This window comes from Mercenaria mercenaria, chromosome 13, assembly GCF_021730395.1.
Source record: "Mercenaria mercenaria strain notata chromosome 13, MADL_Memer_1, whole genome shotgun sequence".
NCBI classification, from domain to species: domain Eukaryota; kingdom Metazoa; phylum Mollusca; class Bivalvia; order Venerida; family Veneridae; genus Mercenaria; species Mercenaria mercenaria.
Window position 1 is genome coordinate 72103865 of NC_069373.1, and position 18434 is coordinate 72122298.

General features: G+C 35.6%; 1 protein-coding gene across 1 annotated transcript in view; it reads right to left on the reverse strand.

The window, feature by feature from the left end:
* Nucleotides 1-15467, reverse strand: part of LOC123544623 (probable cytochrome P450 CYP44) — a 29864-nt gene extending 14397 nt beyond the window's left edge. The window contains exons 1-7 of the mRNA XM_053520978.1: nucleotides 15429-15467; nucleotides 11915-12092; nucleotides 10828-11065; nucleotides 7004-7194; nucleotides 5300-5495; nucleotides 2960-3134; nucleotides 2163-2329 (exon numbers count right to left, since the gene is read on the reverse strand). Of these exons, the coding sequence (XP_053376953.1) occupies nucleotides 2163-2329; nucleotides 2960-3134; nucleotides 5300-5495; nucleotides 7004-7194; nucleotides 10828-11065; nucleotides 11915-12092; nucleotides 15429-15434 (1151 nt within the window). The 5' untranslated portion in view covers nucleotides 15435-15467. The remainder of the gene's footprint in view (nucleotides 1-2162; nucleotides 2330-2959; nucleotides 3135-5299; nucleotides 5496-7003; nucleotides 7195-10827; nucleotides 11066-11914; nucleotides 12093-15428) is intronic.
* Between the last annotated feature and the right edge of the window lie 2967 nt (nucleotides 15468-18434).

Sequence of the window (18434 nt, forward strand, 5' to 3'; positions counted from 1 at the left end):
GACCAATTTTCATGAAGATCCATTGAAAACTATGGCCTCTAGAGAGGTCAAAAGATTTTTCAAATTTTAGACCTAATGACCTAGTTTTTGACCGCAGTTGACTCAGTTTCAAACTTGACCTAGATATCATAAAGATGAACATTCAGACCAACTTTCATACAGATCCCATGAAAAGTATGGCCTCTAGAGAGGTCACAAGGCTTTTTTATTATTTGACTTACTGACCTAGTTTTTGACGGCACGTGACCCAGTTTCAAACTTGACCTAGATATCATCAAGGTGAACTTTCTGACCAATTTTCATGAAGATCCATTCAAGGGTATGGCCTCTAGAGAGGTCACAAGGTTTTTCGATTTTAAGACCTACTGACCTAGTTTTATATCGCAGTTGAACCAGTTTCAAACCTGACCTATATATCATCAAGATAAGCATTCAGACCAACTTTCATACAGATCCCATAAAAAATATGACCTCTAAAGAGGTCACAAGGTTTTTTCATTACTTGACCTACTGACCTACTTTTTGATGACATGTGACCCACTTTCGAACTTGACCTATATATCATCAAGATGAACATTCTGACCAATTTTCATGAAGATCCATTCACAAGTATGGCCTCTAGAGAGGTCACAAGGTTTTTCTATTTTTAGACCTACTGACCTTGTTTTTGACCGCATGTGACCCAGTTTCGAACTTGATCTAGATATCATCAAGATGAACATTCAGACCAACTTTCATACAGATCCCATGAAAAATATGGCCTTTAGAGAGGTCACAAAGTTTTTCTATTATTTGACCTACTGACCTAGTTTTTGAAGGCACGTGACCCAGTTTCAAACCTGACCTAGATATCATCAAGATGTACATTCATACCAATTTTCATGTAGATCTTGTGAAATATATGGCCTCTAGAGAGGTCACAAGGTTTTTCTATTTTTAGACCTACTGACCTAGTTTTTGACCGCACGTGACCCACTTTCGAACTTGACCTAGATATCATCAAGGTGAACATTCTGACCAATTTTCATAAAGATCCCATGAAAAATATGGCCTTTAGAGAGGTCACAAGGTTTTTCTATTATTTGACCTACTGACCTAGTTTTTGACGGTACGTGACCCAGTTTCGAACTTCACCTAGATATCATCAAGGTGAACATTCTGACCAATTTTCATGAAGATTTTGTGAAATATATGGCCTCTAGAGAGGTCACAAGGTTTTTCTATTTTTAGACCTACTGACCTAGTTTTTGACCGCACGTGACCCAGTTTCGAACTTGACCTAGATATCATCAAGGTGAACACTGTGACCAACTTTCATAAAGATCCGATGAAAAATGTGACCTCTAGAGTGGTCACAAGCAAAAGTTTACGCACGCACGAACGGACGCTGCGCGATCACAAAAGCTCACCTTGTCACTTTGTGACAGGTGAGCTAAAAACAAGATTGCGTCATTTTGGCAAGCCTCACTCCTTCCAGGACCATATCTAGCCTCGTCTGAGAAACCCTTTCTCAAAAGACAGTAACCTGTTATTCTCTATTACTTGTCAGTCTGAATTTACCAGAATCTTAAGACACCACTTTATTAAGAGACCATTTTTGGTGGTCCCTTGTGTGGTCTCTTGATAAAATAACTGTTGCATATTGTTTAGTAAACAATGGTTGATACACAAACAGGTAAGACATCATTTTGATGTCAATTATGGTGGTATCAATTAGCCGTATGATGTACAGTTCATTATAACTCAAATTAATATACAGTTGAAACTCTGTATCTCTAATACCATGGAACATTTAACTTTGAGATAACTGAAATTAGACTTAAAATGATATTCTGTGAGTGTGTTTTCAGGACGGGACTTGAAAATAAGAGATAAGCGTATTCAATATATCAAGTTTTAACTGCAGTTCAGCATACTTTTTATCCTCATGTTTTAATTAACTTCTTAGAATGAAAATAAGCAAGGCATTCTAGTGGTTTAATGTCTGATTTACCATGGTCAATCTTTGATATTTAACCACTCGTGGTAAATCAGATGATAAACAATGCCAAGGTCTTGATTATTTGAAAAATGAACATACATCATTTTACCTGATATCTACAAGAACACAAACAATCACAACTGATGGTAATACCTCCTTGAAATTACACAGAGTTTATTACCTGAATGCCTCCTTCACAAATGCTTTAAGGTAAGACATTTTGTTGATCATTTCTGCAGTTATTTGTGATCCAGGGGGAACAACTCTCTCAATTTCTTGGTATACCTTTTCCTGAGCATCTTGAAACCTACCGAGGCAGTAGATGTTGCTGGCTAGTGTTGGTGATGTCTGAAATAGAGCAATAATGGCTCTTAGAAAGATTTACTTGTACGATCACTTGAAACTTCTCCATAGAAACTTAAATAATATGAATTAATATAACTTTGTACGCATTAAATTTTGTTGTTTTGAGCAAAACAACAATTTCAAGGGACAAGAGCTAACTTTCTGTTTGTTTCTGTTGTGTTTCGCTGCACATCTCACATGGCAATTTCCAGTTTTAACAGCAAAAAAAGACCTCAGAAAATTATAGTGTCCCACTTCCAGTCCAAATACTCACTACACTAAATCTAACTCTGGTCAACCAAGCAGTTACGTCAGAAAAATACACTTTCCCTCTTTTAGTCTAAATATTCACTTAAAAAACTTTAACTCTGGTGTACCAAACAGACATGCCAGAAAATTGAATTGTCCCTCTAAAATTTGAATACTCACTGTGCTAATTAAGTCCATCTCCTAATAAGGACAGAGCAATAAAAGCTACATCTTTATCAAATTCTGGTCAACAAAGCAGATACGTCAGAAAATTATACTGTCCCTCTTTTAGTTTAAACACTCTTTGCAATAAACCCAAGTCTGGGCAACAAAGCAGATTTATCATAACTTTTTTCTATCCCTCTTTTTAGTCTTAATACTTACTGTACTAAGTCCATCTCCAAACAAGGACAGGGAAATGATAGTAACATCTCTGTTGTCTAATTCTGGTCTTCCGAGCAAATATGTCAAAAAATTATACTGTCCCTCTTCAAGTTCATTATTTCTGGCCAGGTTACTGATACGAGATATAGCCTCATTTAGATATCTTTCACTTATCCTGAAATAACAGCAAATATGGTAGGCCATTTGCATAATACAACTGATTATGTTGTTCCCATGCTCTGGATTTAACATTTTAATGAAGAAATTCCAGTACTCAGAGCAAACATTTACCTAGTGTAATTTTCGGCAGTGTCTCACTGCCTTCTTCAGCACTGACTGACCGGATATGGTGGGTCACGTGAAAATTACACTAGGTAAATGTTTGCTCTGAGTACTGGAATTTCTTCATTAAAATTTGCATAATAATTCACATTACCCATTTCATAAAATGAGAACTGCAAATACATATTAATTATCATTACCCATGACTGAGAACTGCAACAAAGGTGTGTGAAACACTGTCTAACAGAAAAGACTAGGTGAGAACTTACAACTGCAGCATATAGAACAGGTTTTTATACAAGAACCTTTATCTTTAGAATAACTAATTCATGCAGAGACAAAAGTATGAGCAAAATTATTATATCTATTATCAACTGAGCACGGCTTGGCTTGTACACAGTGGAGAACTGAACATTTTAACAATGATGTAGTACATTTGGGGTTGCATTAGGCGTAATGACAGACACTGCCTTAAATATGTGCATTTTATCAAATTAACAGTAAGCTGTATTCACAAAAATATATGCTATTTTATCAAATTAACAGTATTCACTATATCAGAAAAAGATCTGTAGATCTGGTGGGAACCTCAGGTACTCATCTAGACATTATTTCCAGCATTATATGTGCAGAATGTCTGACCTTCCACAAGCTAGCTAGACAGGAACAGCCTCCTCTTATGAAAAAATTCTACAACAAATGTGTAGTTTGAACCCACTGTATTGAGAGGTTACTAAATAATAGTCAGTGAGCGGTTCATGAGAAGATGTTGTCTAAAGGTTTTCTTATTTTCAGCTCCAGTAGCCCCTAATATTTACCAATTGCCACCATTTGGAAAAATTTTACAAAGGACCTTGTCAGGATGCTTCAGACCAAGTTCGATGTAATTCTGACCAGGAAAAGATGTTTCAGTTAAATAGCTGATGACAGACACTGGACCATCTACCTATGTTAATAACACAACCTGAACTAGAGCTGCTTTTGAGAAAAGCGCATGTCTCCTACAACAGCCTAATCATCTAAATAGTAAGTCAGACTTTACTTACTGTTTACTCACTACAAATATACCTTTGAAGAGTAAAAAGGCTGATTTTGGGTAATTCAAGGGCCATAATTCTGAAGTGCCTTGGCGATTTGGCTAGAAATCGAACCTGGCTGAGGACTTATGGTCAAACACATTTTGTTCAAGTTTGGTGAAGATCAGATGAGAAATGTTCGACTTAGAGCATGGACATGAGTAAAAAGGCCGATTTTTGGTAATTCAAGGGCTATAATTCCGAAGTGCCTGGGCCAATTTGGCTAGTTATTGAACTTGGCCGAGGACTTATGGTCAAACACATTTTGTTCAAGTTTGGGGATGATCGGATTAGAAATGTTCGACTTAAGAGTGCGGACAAGACTTGTGACAGACAGACAGACAGACACACACACACACACACACACACACACACACAGACAAGAGTAAATCAATAAGTCTCCCACACCACTGTGTGGTGGGAGACATAACAAGGTTCAGGTGAGCTGAAAAACCATACAATTCTATGTGATTAAGGTCACATATATTTATCAAAAACTTGTGTTGTAAAAATGTAGGTCAACAAACAAAAACATCAATAAGAAATATATGCAAAATACATACATGTAGTAAAAATGGCTGTTCTTTGTATTGTTTATATTTTATAGACATTGCAATATATTTAAAATGTTTGATATTTACTGCTTAAAGCATATTTAAGAATATTATAACAAAAGTTTCATCTACTATCTACTGACTAGCTATGATCTATTGATATCTCTAAGTGAACTTAAGGGGCAACTCCCATTTGCTTAGTCAACAAAAAGGAATTTTCCTACATCCCAAACAGGATAACATGTATCATCATCATCTATCAAGCCTTCTGAATGGAACAATATACATAGTTAGAACATTACTATTCTGAAAGCAGGGAAAAACCGTCAACTGATTTCCCGAACCAGAAGTTTTCATATCCGCTGAAGAAAGGCTAAAAACATTTCACAGGCTTATCAAGTAAAAGCTTATTAATCTAGCATGCTTACTTGTATACACACTCCTCAGCCATGCACAATTTCTTCCATGTCGGAGTCTCGAACATTTTATACAACGGAAGCTGGAATTTCATCTTTGCTGACAATGTAAACATATCTGAGTTAGCATCAATCATCTTCTGTACCTCCGAGTCTGGACCACTCGACAAACAGTGCAGTCGCTCCTCAAATACCGTCATTGCTGCAGCTACAGAGGAAAAAGAATATGAACGATCTTGAATGGATTTGTTTTCAAATATTGCTGATTCAACATTGTAATTTAAAATTTTTTCAGGTAAATTCAACTTGAATTCTAACACGATCAGCAACATATAGCGAAATTGCCTATACATGAATCTACGATAAAATATAGCTGTTCTATTTCACCCTACGATTGTAACATGACTCTGAGATTCTACTCTGCTTCCATTATTTGCCGACTAAATACTCAACTTTTTCAGGGCTAAGTAGTAGTAATAAAGAGTACATCTTTTCTGAAACAAGCAATTTCTAACTGATAAATTTATTTGTTTAGTCATTTGGATGTGAATATTAAATCACGAGTGCGTATATTATGCAATTTATTTGTTTAGTCATTTGGATGTGAATATTAAATCACTCGTGATTTAAATATTATGCATCAAAACTCCTGCCCATATTTTATTAACTGATAAAATTATTGGAACATTTTTATTATTTTTTAAATAAATATCTCCACAGGGGTGGCAAAGTCAATTGTCAAACTTGCCAAGCTTGTCCAAGCACCCATACAGACAAGCAGAATGTCACCATATTTTACTATATACCCATCAAACATAAAAGCTCATGGCAAAATTGGACAAGTAAGTCAAAATCAAGATTTCACCCCCTGCAGAATCTACAATGGAAGGATAAGTAATAACTAGAGTTACAGTGAATTGAATGATATATATATTATTCTATTTGTTTAAAATAATGAATAACTGGAACTCTTTTGCCACTGTATCTGTTTCAATTTAATGAAAGTCTGCCTGACCATAAGGCCATCTTAACTGATTTTACTCACAAGTTTAAGCTCATGTTGTTCAAGTTTTAATTTATAGTTAAAATTTGGTCCTTGTGTATGTTATTTCAGTGTACATGCCATTAATTTGAAGTTTGGTTTGCCACCATTAACTGTGTAGGGAGCCAACTAAAATTATTTCACAAAAGTTGGACATCCGTGTAGAATCAACAACTTAATGCAAGCCAGCTTGCTGGTTTGCTCATGAAATAATTTGTCCCCTTGCAAGTATTGAACCCACAACTTTGAAGGACAAGTGATTCGAAGTCAGCCAACTTAACCACTCAACCATGCATGTTCAAAACTATTTTTTTTGTGAATACGTTTTGCCTATCATGACATACCATATTCAATGTTGGCAATAGGAGAAGACCTTTAAGCTTAGCATTCAGATCTTATCCTTTTTCAACATGTATAATATCGATATTGTAAATTGTAAAATGTAGTATGCACATATGTTTGAAATAAAATATGTTTAAATCAAATGTTGGCAAAAAAACCTGTCTATATTTAAATTTATACTGATTTGTGCTTTTTTATCATGACATGAAATCCACTTTCAATTTCAAGTCAAAATATGCTTTGCATCTAACTAAAGACATTGTCTGATGAATTATATCTTCTTTTTAAAACAACAAACAGAATATATATTAAGGTAACATAAATATTCTTACATTCTACATTCCATTTTGAAATTTCATTCCTAAGATTTTTCACATGACCACTTTTATCACGTATCTCTTTTAATCGCTTGATGAAATCATCTGCAACTTCAGTAACAAATGGCAGATACACTGTGACAGCTTTAGGTCGCATCATCATTTGCTGAACTGCGCTACGTAATTTATACCACTCTTCACCATTTCTGAGAAAAGTACGTAAAATAACTGCCTGTAGATAAGTTGGCAAATTCTTTCACAAAAGCATGCACATGCAGAAATCCTTTAAAGGTAGTGGACCACCAGTTCTAATCGGCAATTTACCTTTGATAATACATTCTACGTATAGGAAATATACTGTTTACGCCACCCTGCCTTTACATAGCAGGTGCTGATGGACTACTTTTTAAGTACATGTACAGCAAGCATTGTGAACTGGGTCAAGATTTCAGAAAATGTGATGATCTTTCAAACAGTTCATCATGCAACCACTGCAACTGAATGAAAAATTATTCAATTCTATTCAAGCTCAATACAGTACGATTCAGAGAATCTTTTTAAGCCTGAGTCAATCCACCCTGACTTTGTCCAAGTTGGCATTTCGGGGCGTAAATCTTCTTCAGGTTAGAAATTGAGGCTTTTAACCTGTTTTAAGCAGACATTTGTCGTAATTATTGGATCAAAGCCTTTTATTGTAGGATTTTCGATTAATTCTTATTTTCATGCTGGAAATGCAGCAGTTTAAGGTAGAGACTGCAGGCATTTGATTTCAATTCAAGAGTCATTTTCAGCTATATTTTATCCAAGTCAAAACTTCATTACTTGTCTTGTACATAAATTCCCAGTTAGCACCTGTGATTCATATTACAAAAAAGTCGAACTGTCAGGTAAGGATTTATGTTTTTGTTGTAATATCCAAGCAATTGTGTTTAATTGAAGTGATTATGATTATGAAATATTTTGCTCATAACAGGTTTTATTGACTGCAGGATAAAACAAATACAGTCGAAACTCGGTATCTCAAACTCACTTACCTCGAAATTCCGCTTTAGTCGAAGAAATTTTCAAGTCCCGTCCAATTTCCTTCTTTATATATGCAATTCAACTCCGGTTACGTCAAAATTTGACTTACCGAGACTCCGGTCGTGTCAAACGGGATTTTCAGTCCCGTCAATAAAATTCAAGTGCATTATAAACTCGGTAAGACAAAGTTAGAAAAATATGTGATAAAATTTCATACATGTCATTGTGAATGTGGTTGGTTTTTAACACATGTCCATGTTTGTTGCCAAACCAGTAACACGTGATGCCGACATTTCAAAGGCGCGGTGATTATCAAAATGAAATGTCATACTTGTCTGCACATGCCATAATGATAATTGTATGCTGTAAACATTAAATTTCTTTTATCAGCGGTCATTTGTTTTTGAGACGTTCTGAAAATTGCTTTTGATTTAAACTGATGAATTAAATAGTTTGAACAGTTGTGACTTTAATAAGGATTAATTAGAGGTAATCACGATGAGACTGTTTAAAAAAATAACTTCTTTAGGGAAAGCATCATTTGTTCAAAATGTCAGATCAAAATGCTGTCAATCCTCCTTCCGGGAGAGGAACGTGGTACAGAAAGGAAACTTGACTCAAAAACATTTTTGTTCTTCGAAAAACTGATAAACACAGAGTATACACTGCATCAAGGAAACAGTTTTTATGTTATAAGGAGCTTAAAAGTTCATTACAGGAAACAAGTGATTACAAGAAAGATTCGCGCTTTGGATAATGGAACTGATATGTGTATCAATGTCATATACGTCCCTCCTCATAACTCGAATTGCGGTTATCTCGAAATAAAAAGCATGGTCCCTTGAGATTCGAGATACCGAGATTCAACTGTACATGTATTAGGTTACTGTCATTCTGAACTTTAGTTTACGCAGCTTGTCTCTGAAAAGTTTATCACCCTCAGCTGAGCTTCGGGGGGATAAACCTTTCTCTGACTTGCTGGATAAACTTAATTTCAGAAAAACAGTGACCTAATATTCTCTATTTCTTGACTGGTGAGGAAAACTTTGTGCTAGTTTCAGCTACAGTAACGGCTGCAGAAAACCAAAGCAGCATCTGGAGATTATGTAATCCCAAGGAAATTGCAAATTTTATACACGTCCACTACCTTAATATTAAACTAGAGTTGTCACAGGAGTGACGAATTATACCCCCACAATATGGCCTTGTCACAGAACTAAGCCAGTATCAAAGCCAAACTTGCTTAACCTTTGACCTACTGACCACAAAATCAATAGAGGTCATCTGCTAGTCATGATCAACCTCCCTATGAAGTTTCATGATCCTCCGTCCAAGCGTTCTCAAGTTATTGTCCGTAAAAGGTTTAAATGACCTTTGACCTTTGGAACTCAAAGTCAATACAGGTCATCTGCTTGACATGAACAACCTCCAGATTAAGTTTCCTAATCCTTGTCCCAAGCATTCTCAAGTTATTGTCCGAAAACTGTTTAAATGTTCCGGGTCACTGTGACCTTGACCTGTGACCTACTGACCTCAAAATCATTAGGGGGCATCTGCTAGTAATAATCAACCTCCCTATCAATTTTCATGATCCTAGGCCCAAGCATTCTCAAGTTATCATCCAGAAACTGTTAAACTGTTCCAAGACACTGTGACCTTGACCTTTGACCTACTGACCTCAAAGTAAAACTTGACCTGTATTTCATGATGTTACACCTGTGTACCAAAATTTATGATCCTAGGTCCAAGCGTTCTCAAATTATCATCCGGAAACCATTTAACTGTTCCGAGTCACTATGACCTTGACCTTTGACCTACTGACCTCAAAGTAAAATTCGACCTGTATTTCTTGATGTTACACCTGTGTACCAAAATTTATGATCCTAGGCCCAAGCGTTCTCAAGTTATCATCTGGAAACCATTTAACTGTTCTGAGTCACTGTGACCTTGACCATTGACCTACAGATCTCAAAGTCGAACTTGACCTGTATTTTATGATATTACACCTGCGTACCAAAAGTTATGATCCTAGGCCCAAGCGTTCTCAAGTTATCATCCGGAAACCATTTATCTGTTACGAGTCACTGTGACCTTGACCTTTGACCTACAGACCTCAAAGTCGAACTTGACTTGTATTTAATGATATTACACCTGTGTACCAAAATTTATGATCCTAGGCCCAAGCGTCCTCAAGTTGTCATCCGGAAACCATTTATCGGTTACGAGTCACTGTGACCTTGATCTTTGACCTACAGATCTCAAAGTCGAACTTGACCTGCATTTCATGATGTTACACCAGTGTACCAAAATTTATGATCCTAGGCTCAAGCGTTCTCAAGTTATCATCTGGAAACCGTTTAACTGTTCAGGGTCACTGTGACCTTGACCTTTGACCTACTGAACCAAAATTCGAACTTGACCTGTACTTTCTGATGTTACACCTGTGTACCAAAAATTATTTAAATTGGTCAAGCCTTTCGTGAGTTATCATCCGGAAACCATGCAAAACCAACAGACCGACCAAACCAACCGACCGACCACCAAGTTCACTCCTAAATACCCCCCAAACTTTGTTTTGTGGGGGGTATAATTACTCTCATACTATAAAGGCTTTAAATCATTTGATCTGTGATGATACTTAGAAGGAACTATAAATGAGCACTTTGTATATTTTCTATTTTGGAATAAATACTTTCTTAAATTTCATAATTTTGTGTTATATTCTAGATGCCAATACACTACAATTTTTCCCCCCAATTTAACACAGCATGCTCAACACATAGAATTTTTTATTAGAGACACACATAATTACTCACGTGTTACCAAGTCCTGGCGAAAATCCTCTCTGTTTTCTATATAGCTGTGTTGTTTCCATCAGCGGAGCCACATGCGGGGTTTTTCCTTCCGTTTGAAAGACTGTTCGAATATAATCTGGATCAAATAAATGTACAATAGTCCTCCCTGCAATAGTTTCTTTGCAAATCTTTCCATATCTTTGATACAAGTCTACCACTGATTCCTGATATCTATCTATGTTGTATTTACCAAATGGTCCTGCAATAAAGGAACATACTGTAAACTAAGGCAACTGTAAATTGATTCTGTTATCCTACCTGTAGGTACTAATTTCAGAAGCTAAATTTGCACACGACTGAAGAAGAGCTTCGTTACCACCAAAACAGTTACCCTCAAACCAGATATTCCCATATGTATCTACAACTAGTCTCAGATTATTACATTCTAGAATGAGGTGCGGTGCTTATACAGATGATGATAAAGTTAAAACATTTTTACATTTTGTATCAAGGGAAACCATTCTTGGCCAGTTTTGAAATGTTTGGTAGTTTGAGTTAGTATCTGGTCCCGCACCTACTAAAGTAACAAGACCTGCTGCAAATCTGCCTGACATGTCAGACAGTCTGGCAATTTTGCAAAGCCTGAAAATTCCACGAACATTAGTGACCTTTTCTATACTTTAACATCGTACCAATATAGGGTAGTCCTTTAGGCCTTAGACGTTAGTTACCTTTCCTATACTTCAACATTGTACCAATATAGGGTAGTCCTTTAGGCCTTAGACGTTAGTTACCTTTCCTATACTTCAACATTGTACCAATATAGGGTAGTCCTTTAGGCCTTAGACGTTAGTTACCTTTCCTATACTTCAACATTGTACCAATATAGGTAGTCCTTTAGGCCTTAGACGTTAGTTACCTTTCCTATACTTCAACATTGTACCAATATAGGGTAGTCCTTTAGGCCTTAGACGTTAGTTACCTTTCCTATACTTCAACATTGTACCAATATAGGGTAGTCCTTTAGGCCTTAGACGTTAGTTACCTTTCCTATACTTCAACATTGTACCAATATAGGGTAGTCCTTTAGGCCTTAGACGTTAGTTACCTTTCCTATACTTCAACATTGTACCAATATAGGGTAGTCCTTTAGGCCCTGGTATTTCATCAAAGGGCTTCGCTTTATCATATTCTGTTACTACACTGCTGGAACCCTCGACAGTAGCTGCTGTGCTTTGCCATACTCTCTGCAGCCGGAAAACAGGGACTGCTTTGATTTTCTTCATCTAGAAAAAGCAGACAGATTACAACTACAGCTTGCTATTTCCCTTTGCTTATGACATCATGGGATCAAATTTTTATCATGAATCAGGGTTCTCGGGATCGCTTAATCCTGCGTATTTGTATACATATACTTTTTGGAAAAGGACGCCAAAATACTCCAACCGCAAGTCCATGGCATAAAAAAATGTCCGACGCAGAGTACACAAAATAACTACTTGTCAATCAAAGGCGGAGTTTGCGGTGGCTGCTTTGCGCTCTTGACCAATCAGAGACTATTGTTTTCAAATAACTGCATGAACTGCATGGTCAATTAAAGCTGAAAAGACTTTAATCAGTAATTCAAGACTTAAACTTATTATTCCGTGAAGAAAAACACAGATAATGAATCATCCTTTACATCAGGGATTGTTCATTAGCATCTGCCTTGAATTACCTGTTTTCTAACCGATACTACTGAAGAACCATGCTGTACTTTTGTCTTGTCACTGTTTCTATTTTCTTCTCAAGACCAAATTCAAATAAATTCTTTTGTAGCTGATTAGCTTTTTTGTGCAGTATTTTCCATTTTCTATATGTTTTTCTCTACTTTCAACATGTTCAATACAAAATTTTATTAATTTCTAAACTTAATTTTGTGATTCGAAACACCATAAACATATGTCAACTTCTTTTACCTTTTAACAGAACGAACACTCTTTGCTTGCAATAGTCAACAAGAGCTGTTGGAGGACAGCAACGCTCGAATATTCAACAGCCTTGTCGATTGAATGAATACAAAAGTTGAAAAAGGGGCATAATTTTGTAAAATTGGGAAACAAGGTTATGGAACCTGCACAGTGCTTATCAGCTCATGACAGTGGACAAGTGTGTGAAATTTCAATCCATTCCCATTGGTGGGTACTGAGATACCAGCTTACATACATGTATAAGAATTTAACCAAAAACTGCTAAGTCGAAAAAGGGGCATAATTTTGAAAAAATGCAAAGTAGAGTTACTGAACCTTACACTGCATGTTATATCATGACAGTGAACAAGTGGGTGAAGTTTCAATCCTTTCCCATTAGTCGATACTGAGATACCAGCTTACATACAAAAACTTAACCAAAAACTGTTAAGTTGAAAAAGGGGCATAATTTTGAAAAAATGCAAAGTAGAGTTATGGGACCTGCACAGTGCATGTCAGATCATGACAGTGAACAAGTGTGTTAAGTTTCAATCCATTCCCATTAGTGGATACTGAGATACCAGCTTACATACAAAAACTTAACTAAAAACTGCTAAGTCGAAAAAGGGGCATAATTTTGAAAAACTGCAAAGTAGAGTTATGGGACCTGCACAGTGCATGTCAGATCATGACAGTGAACAAGTGTGTGAAGTTTCAATCCATTCCCATTTGTGGATACTGAGATACCAGCTTACATACAAAAACTTAACCAAAAACTGCTAAGTCGAAAAAGGGGCATAATTTTGAAAAACTGCAAAGTAGAGTTATGGGACCTGCACAGTGCATGTCAGATCATGACAGTGAACAAGTGTGTGAAGTTTCAATCCATTCCCATTAGTGGGTACTGAGATACCAACTTACATACAAAACCTTTACCAAAAATTTCTATGTCGAAAAAGGGGCATAATTTTGTAAAAAGCATAATAGAGTTATGGAACTTGTGCAAGGTAAGTCAGTTTATCACAGTGAATAAGTGTGTTAAGTTTCAATCCATTCCCACAAGTGGTTACTGAGATACCAGCTTACATACAAAAACTTAACCAAATCGGGACGCAGACGTGGACGCTGACCACGGGTGAGTCCAACAGCTCTACTATTCTTTGAATAGTCGAGCTAAAAATTAACGCTTTCCCTAAATGTCCTGTTACTTGGACTAAGCAATATGATATGACAAAACAGTTCATTTTACTAGAGATAATTAATTCTTTAAATAGCTCAAAATGTTTACGCATCTGTTGAACACAGCTTAGGTAGAGTCCATTAACCATACTATATATTTATATATTTCATAAGTGGAATACTTTGTCTTGGTAAGGTATGTGTGCAGCAGTGCACTTCGTCCTTCAACATTTTAATTCATAACTTTATCATGACATCAGAAGTTTTAACTGCATTTTCAAGGCCCTATCAGTTTCCACTTGGGTAAAACAAAATATTTTTTAAATGAGTATATAGTGACTTTAGAAATAAAATATCACACTATTTCAGAAATCAAATTAGAATTTTTACTGCATATGCCCCAGATGATGGTACAAACTACAAAACATTGAAGTTTCATTGAAAATATCAGGCTGGTAACATTGCCCGATCGGGCTTTCGACATAAAAACTAATATTTCTTGAAATATAATGAAGATATTACTTTCAAATTTTGCCAATTTATTAAGCATAACATATGATGCATATTAAGATAGAACTATCTTTGTTGCCTTCAGTTTTGTTAGAATTACTTCCCTTTTTCAGATTTTAATGATGCATAATTTTTGAAGTCCAGAACAAGTATGTTTTAATGCAATGTTTAAAACAGAAAATGGTTCAATGGATTTCTATTGCTTCAAACTTGTGCGCCAATACCTTTATTCTATATATTTAAGGTTAATACTTTGTTTCTAGTGCAGATGTATGAACATTTTTTACAACTAACATTTTTCTATAATGTTGTAAGTGAAAGCACAATAAAATGTATACATTCATGTACTAGCGCAATAACTTAGAGCATTTGAAAACTATTGAACCCTTTTTTTGTTTTAAACTTAGCATTAAAACATATGTTTTTTGGACTTCAAAAATTATGGGTCATAAAAATCTGAAAAGGGGAAATAATTCTACCAAAACAGAAAGTGACCAAGTTATTTTTATTTCAATTTGTATCATTTTTAATGCTTAATAAATGGACCAAGTCTGAAGAAAATATCCTCATTATTTTTCAAGAAATGTTAGTTTTTATGTCGAAAGCCCGATCGGGCAATGTTACCAGCCTGATTATATGGAATTAATACTTTGATTTTAGTTTAAATTTTTATAATTAACACAAGGAGTCTATGATAAAGTCCGGGTAAAATGTAATCATTACACAAGTGAAATTAGTATCGTTCTGTAATGTTTCGGACCTGTTAAAATTGTGAATTGCCCATGAAATTCTTGAAGTTTGTCCGAAATAAACGTATCCGAATACCAATCGTTATAGACGATTCAACAATTAGTGAACACTACACAGGCAATTCTGGCTAATGTCAACATGTGACATTTATGCAACTTTCAGAAATAAATCAAATTATAGCCTTCTCTTAACCAGAATAGCATGTAAACCAGTTCAACTGTTCAATTTACCTACTTTCATTTCTTTCTGGTAGTAGTAATTTATTTCCGAATAAAACTGTTTTCGTCTCCGACACCGAGCTGCAACCTTCGTATATATGAGAAGACGCAAAGTAATTATATTTATAAATATTTTTCTACACATTTCACGATAAATACTAACAGAAACAATCCTTATGGTACTCTTCTTCGTCTTCTTTAGCTTTTCCATCCCGGCCAAGGCACTGGGAATTTCTGAGACTTCAGCCATATGAATTTGCTGTTTTATAAGTTAACATTAAGTTGCGAGAAAATCACTTTAGTTCCTTGGGGATTAGTACACATGTTTGAATCAGTTGCCCTTGTTAGTCTGTCTGTCCGATTTTGTGTCGTGCATATCTCAAAAAGAATTTTACCCAGAATCATCAAACCTCGCAGGATCGTCATTCAGCATGTGTAGTTGTGCATCTGGTGTTTTCAATGGGATAGCACTGGCCGACCAAAGTTATGACCCTTTGTTTAGTCAAAAATGTGCATAAAGGGCTTAAAGGTTTGTGTCGTATGTATTTTAAAAAGAAAAGTATCTGACCTAGCATGAAACATTATAGGAGTGTTATTTATCATGTGAGCTTGTGCACCTGGAGTTTTGTTTGAGATTTCATTCAGTCAGAGTTATGGCCTTTGACATAGTCAAAGTATGCATAAAAGGGCAAAACAGACAAGTTTGTGTCGCACGAACCTTAAACCGTATTTAACCTAGGGTCATGAAACATAATAGGATGTCAAGTTGTGCACTTGGGGTGGGGGAGTTGTTTGGGATTTCTGTAGGACAGATCAGAGTTATGGCCCTTGATTTAGTCAAAACTATGCATAAAGGGCATACAAGTTCGTATCGCATTTATCTAAAAAAGAATTTGATTTAAGAGTCATAAAACATTAGAAGCGTCAAGTTTCATTCAGCGAGACCAGGGTTATGGTCCTCGACTTAGTGAGAAATACACATGTATCTCCAAAAGTATTTAAAGTTTGTGTTGCATATATCTTAAAAATATTTGACATATAGAAAAAATCACCCTTATTTTTGGCTGGCATTTGCCTAAAATTGATGAGTTTACAATGGGGTAGGGGTAGGTAATTTCAAATATCTATTAAAGTAGATCAGGTTTGGTTTTGATATTTTTCTGACTGATATATATGATGTTAAGCTATAAATAAAATAAAAGTTTTCAGGATAGCACTTTATATTATCTAGAAAATATAAATTAAAACAAAAAGAACAAAAAATATCAAAATCCACAACTTTTTAACAGTCGTAATAAATCTCTTAGATGCACGGTGACTCCAACTTTTTTCTTTCCATTTTGAAGCATTATTGTGTGTCATTAATGCTGCAAAATATTTTGAAAATCTTAACGTCAGAATTTTTTTGTAGATCTAAATACGTTTTTTTCCATTGAAAATAAAGTGGGTGGGATAATTATGTCAACATGTAAAACTTTAAGAGATTTGTTAGTGACAGTTATGCTTATATAATACTGACATCACCATATATTCATATTAACCTGTAAGACCTGAAATCCCTATAAGATTAAGTAGGATATTATATGTTTTATAAAGTACCAACATTTTTTCAATTTTACAAAATTTCAGAAATGCGTAAACAGTGGGTGAAGAAAATACCCTATAAAATTAAAACGAGTTCGGTGACCTATGTTTTTTTCTGCTCTTGTTTGTCTTAGAAATGTTCTTCAAGTTCACAGGGTAAGAAAAAATTCTTAGCGTTAGAAAAAATTCGCTCGTACATCCTTAATAGTCATAAAACATTAGAAGATTGTTACATAGCATGTGAAGTTGTGTACCTGATGTTCTGTTTGCGATTTCACTTAGCCGGATATTCAAATTTGTATTATACGAGTATTCGAATCACGCTTTTAACATGTCCAAAGCATTGAGACAACTGAATCAAGTTGAAATCACGAAACAACGATAATGAAAACGCGGTATCATTTCGCATTTTCACCACCGTGGATTCGTGTTTTTATCATCGTGGTTTCGACTTTCATCATCAAACTTTCGAAACCACGATGGTGAAAGTCGAAACTACAATGATGAAAGTCGAAAGTTCGATTGTGAAAGTCGAAACCACGATGATGGAAACACGAAACCACTGTGGTGAAAATGCGAAATGATATCGCGTTTTCGTTATCGTGGTTTCTTGATTTCGACTTTCACCATCGAAGTTTCATGTTTTTGCCATCGTGATTTGGACTTCCATCATTGTAGTTTCGTTGTTTCGACTTTCGAGGTATGGGGTTCACGAATAAAAATCTTGATGATCGAAACGGAACACCGTTGTAGGTAGATGCATTAATACTTGGCTTTTTTGTCCCATTCCATATTATGTACCTCGCTTTGTACCTTTCTAGGATTTTTGTTCATTAAAACGTGCATTTTTTATGCACTTCATTACAAAAATATTTCACACGATATCTCGTGGGAAGTCCACATAAACAGGTCAGCTGAAAAGGTTATAAAACCCTAGGTTTCTTTCGCAAGACCTTAAGGCTCAAATTTATTGCCTGAAATGCACATCCGAAGTCTGATACAAATACACACAAAATCAGATAGAACAAGAAAAGGCGATTCAAAGACTTGCAGCGCTTTGGGCTATGCCCGACTTTGTAGCCGCACGTCCAGTGTCACTGAAATGCTATATGGCACAGGTTAGATTTCCGGCGCATAGACTCCCGACTGTCGTTTAGATCTATATAAAAAATTACACAGCATCTGGTTGCAATCCTCGTGGAAGGTTATCTCATGCCTATATCATGGAATGCAGGACATTATCATCATCTGTTCTACAAGTCCTGACTTTCATATGGAATAGTATGTTCTGTGGAATAGTCTCCCATCTCTTCAATTCATCCCTTGAGAAGTTCAGTGTTGCTAGCAGCAACATCAAACATCCGTTACCATAATCTGACCTTTCACCCATGTTTTTTAATCTTTTAATCATTAACACATTTTCCTTTCCATTATATAT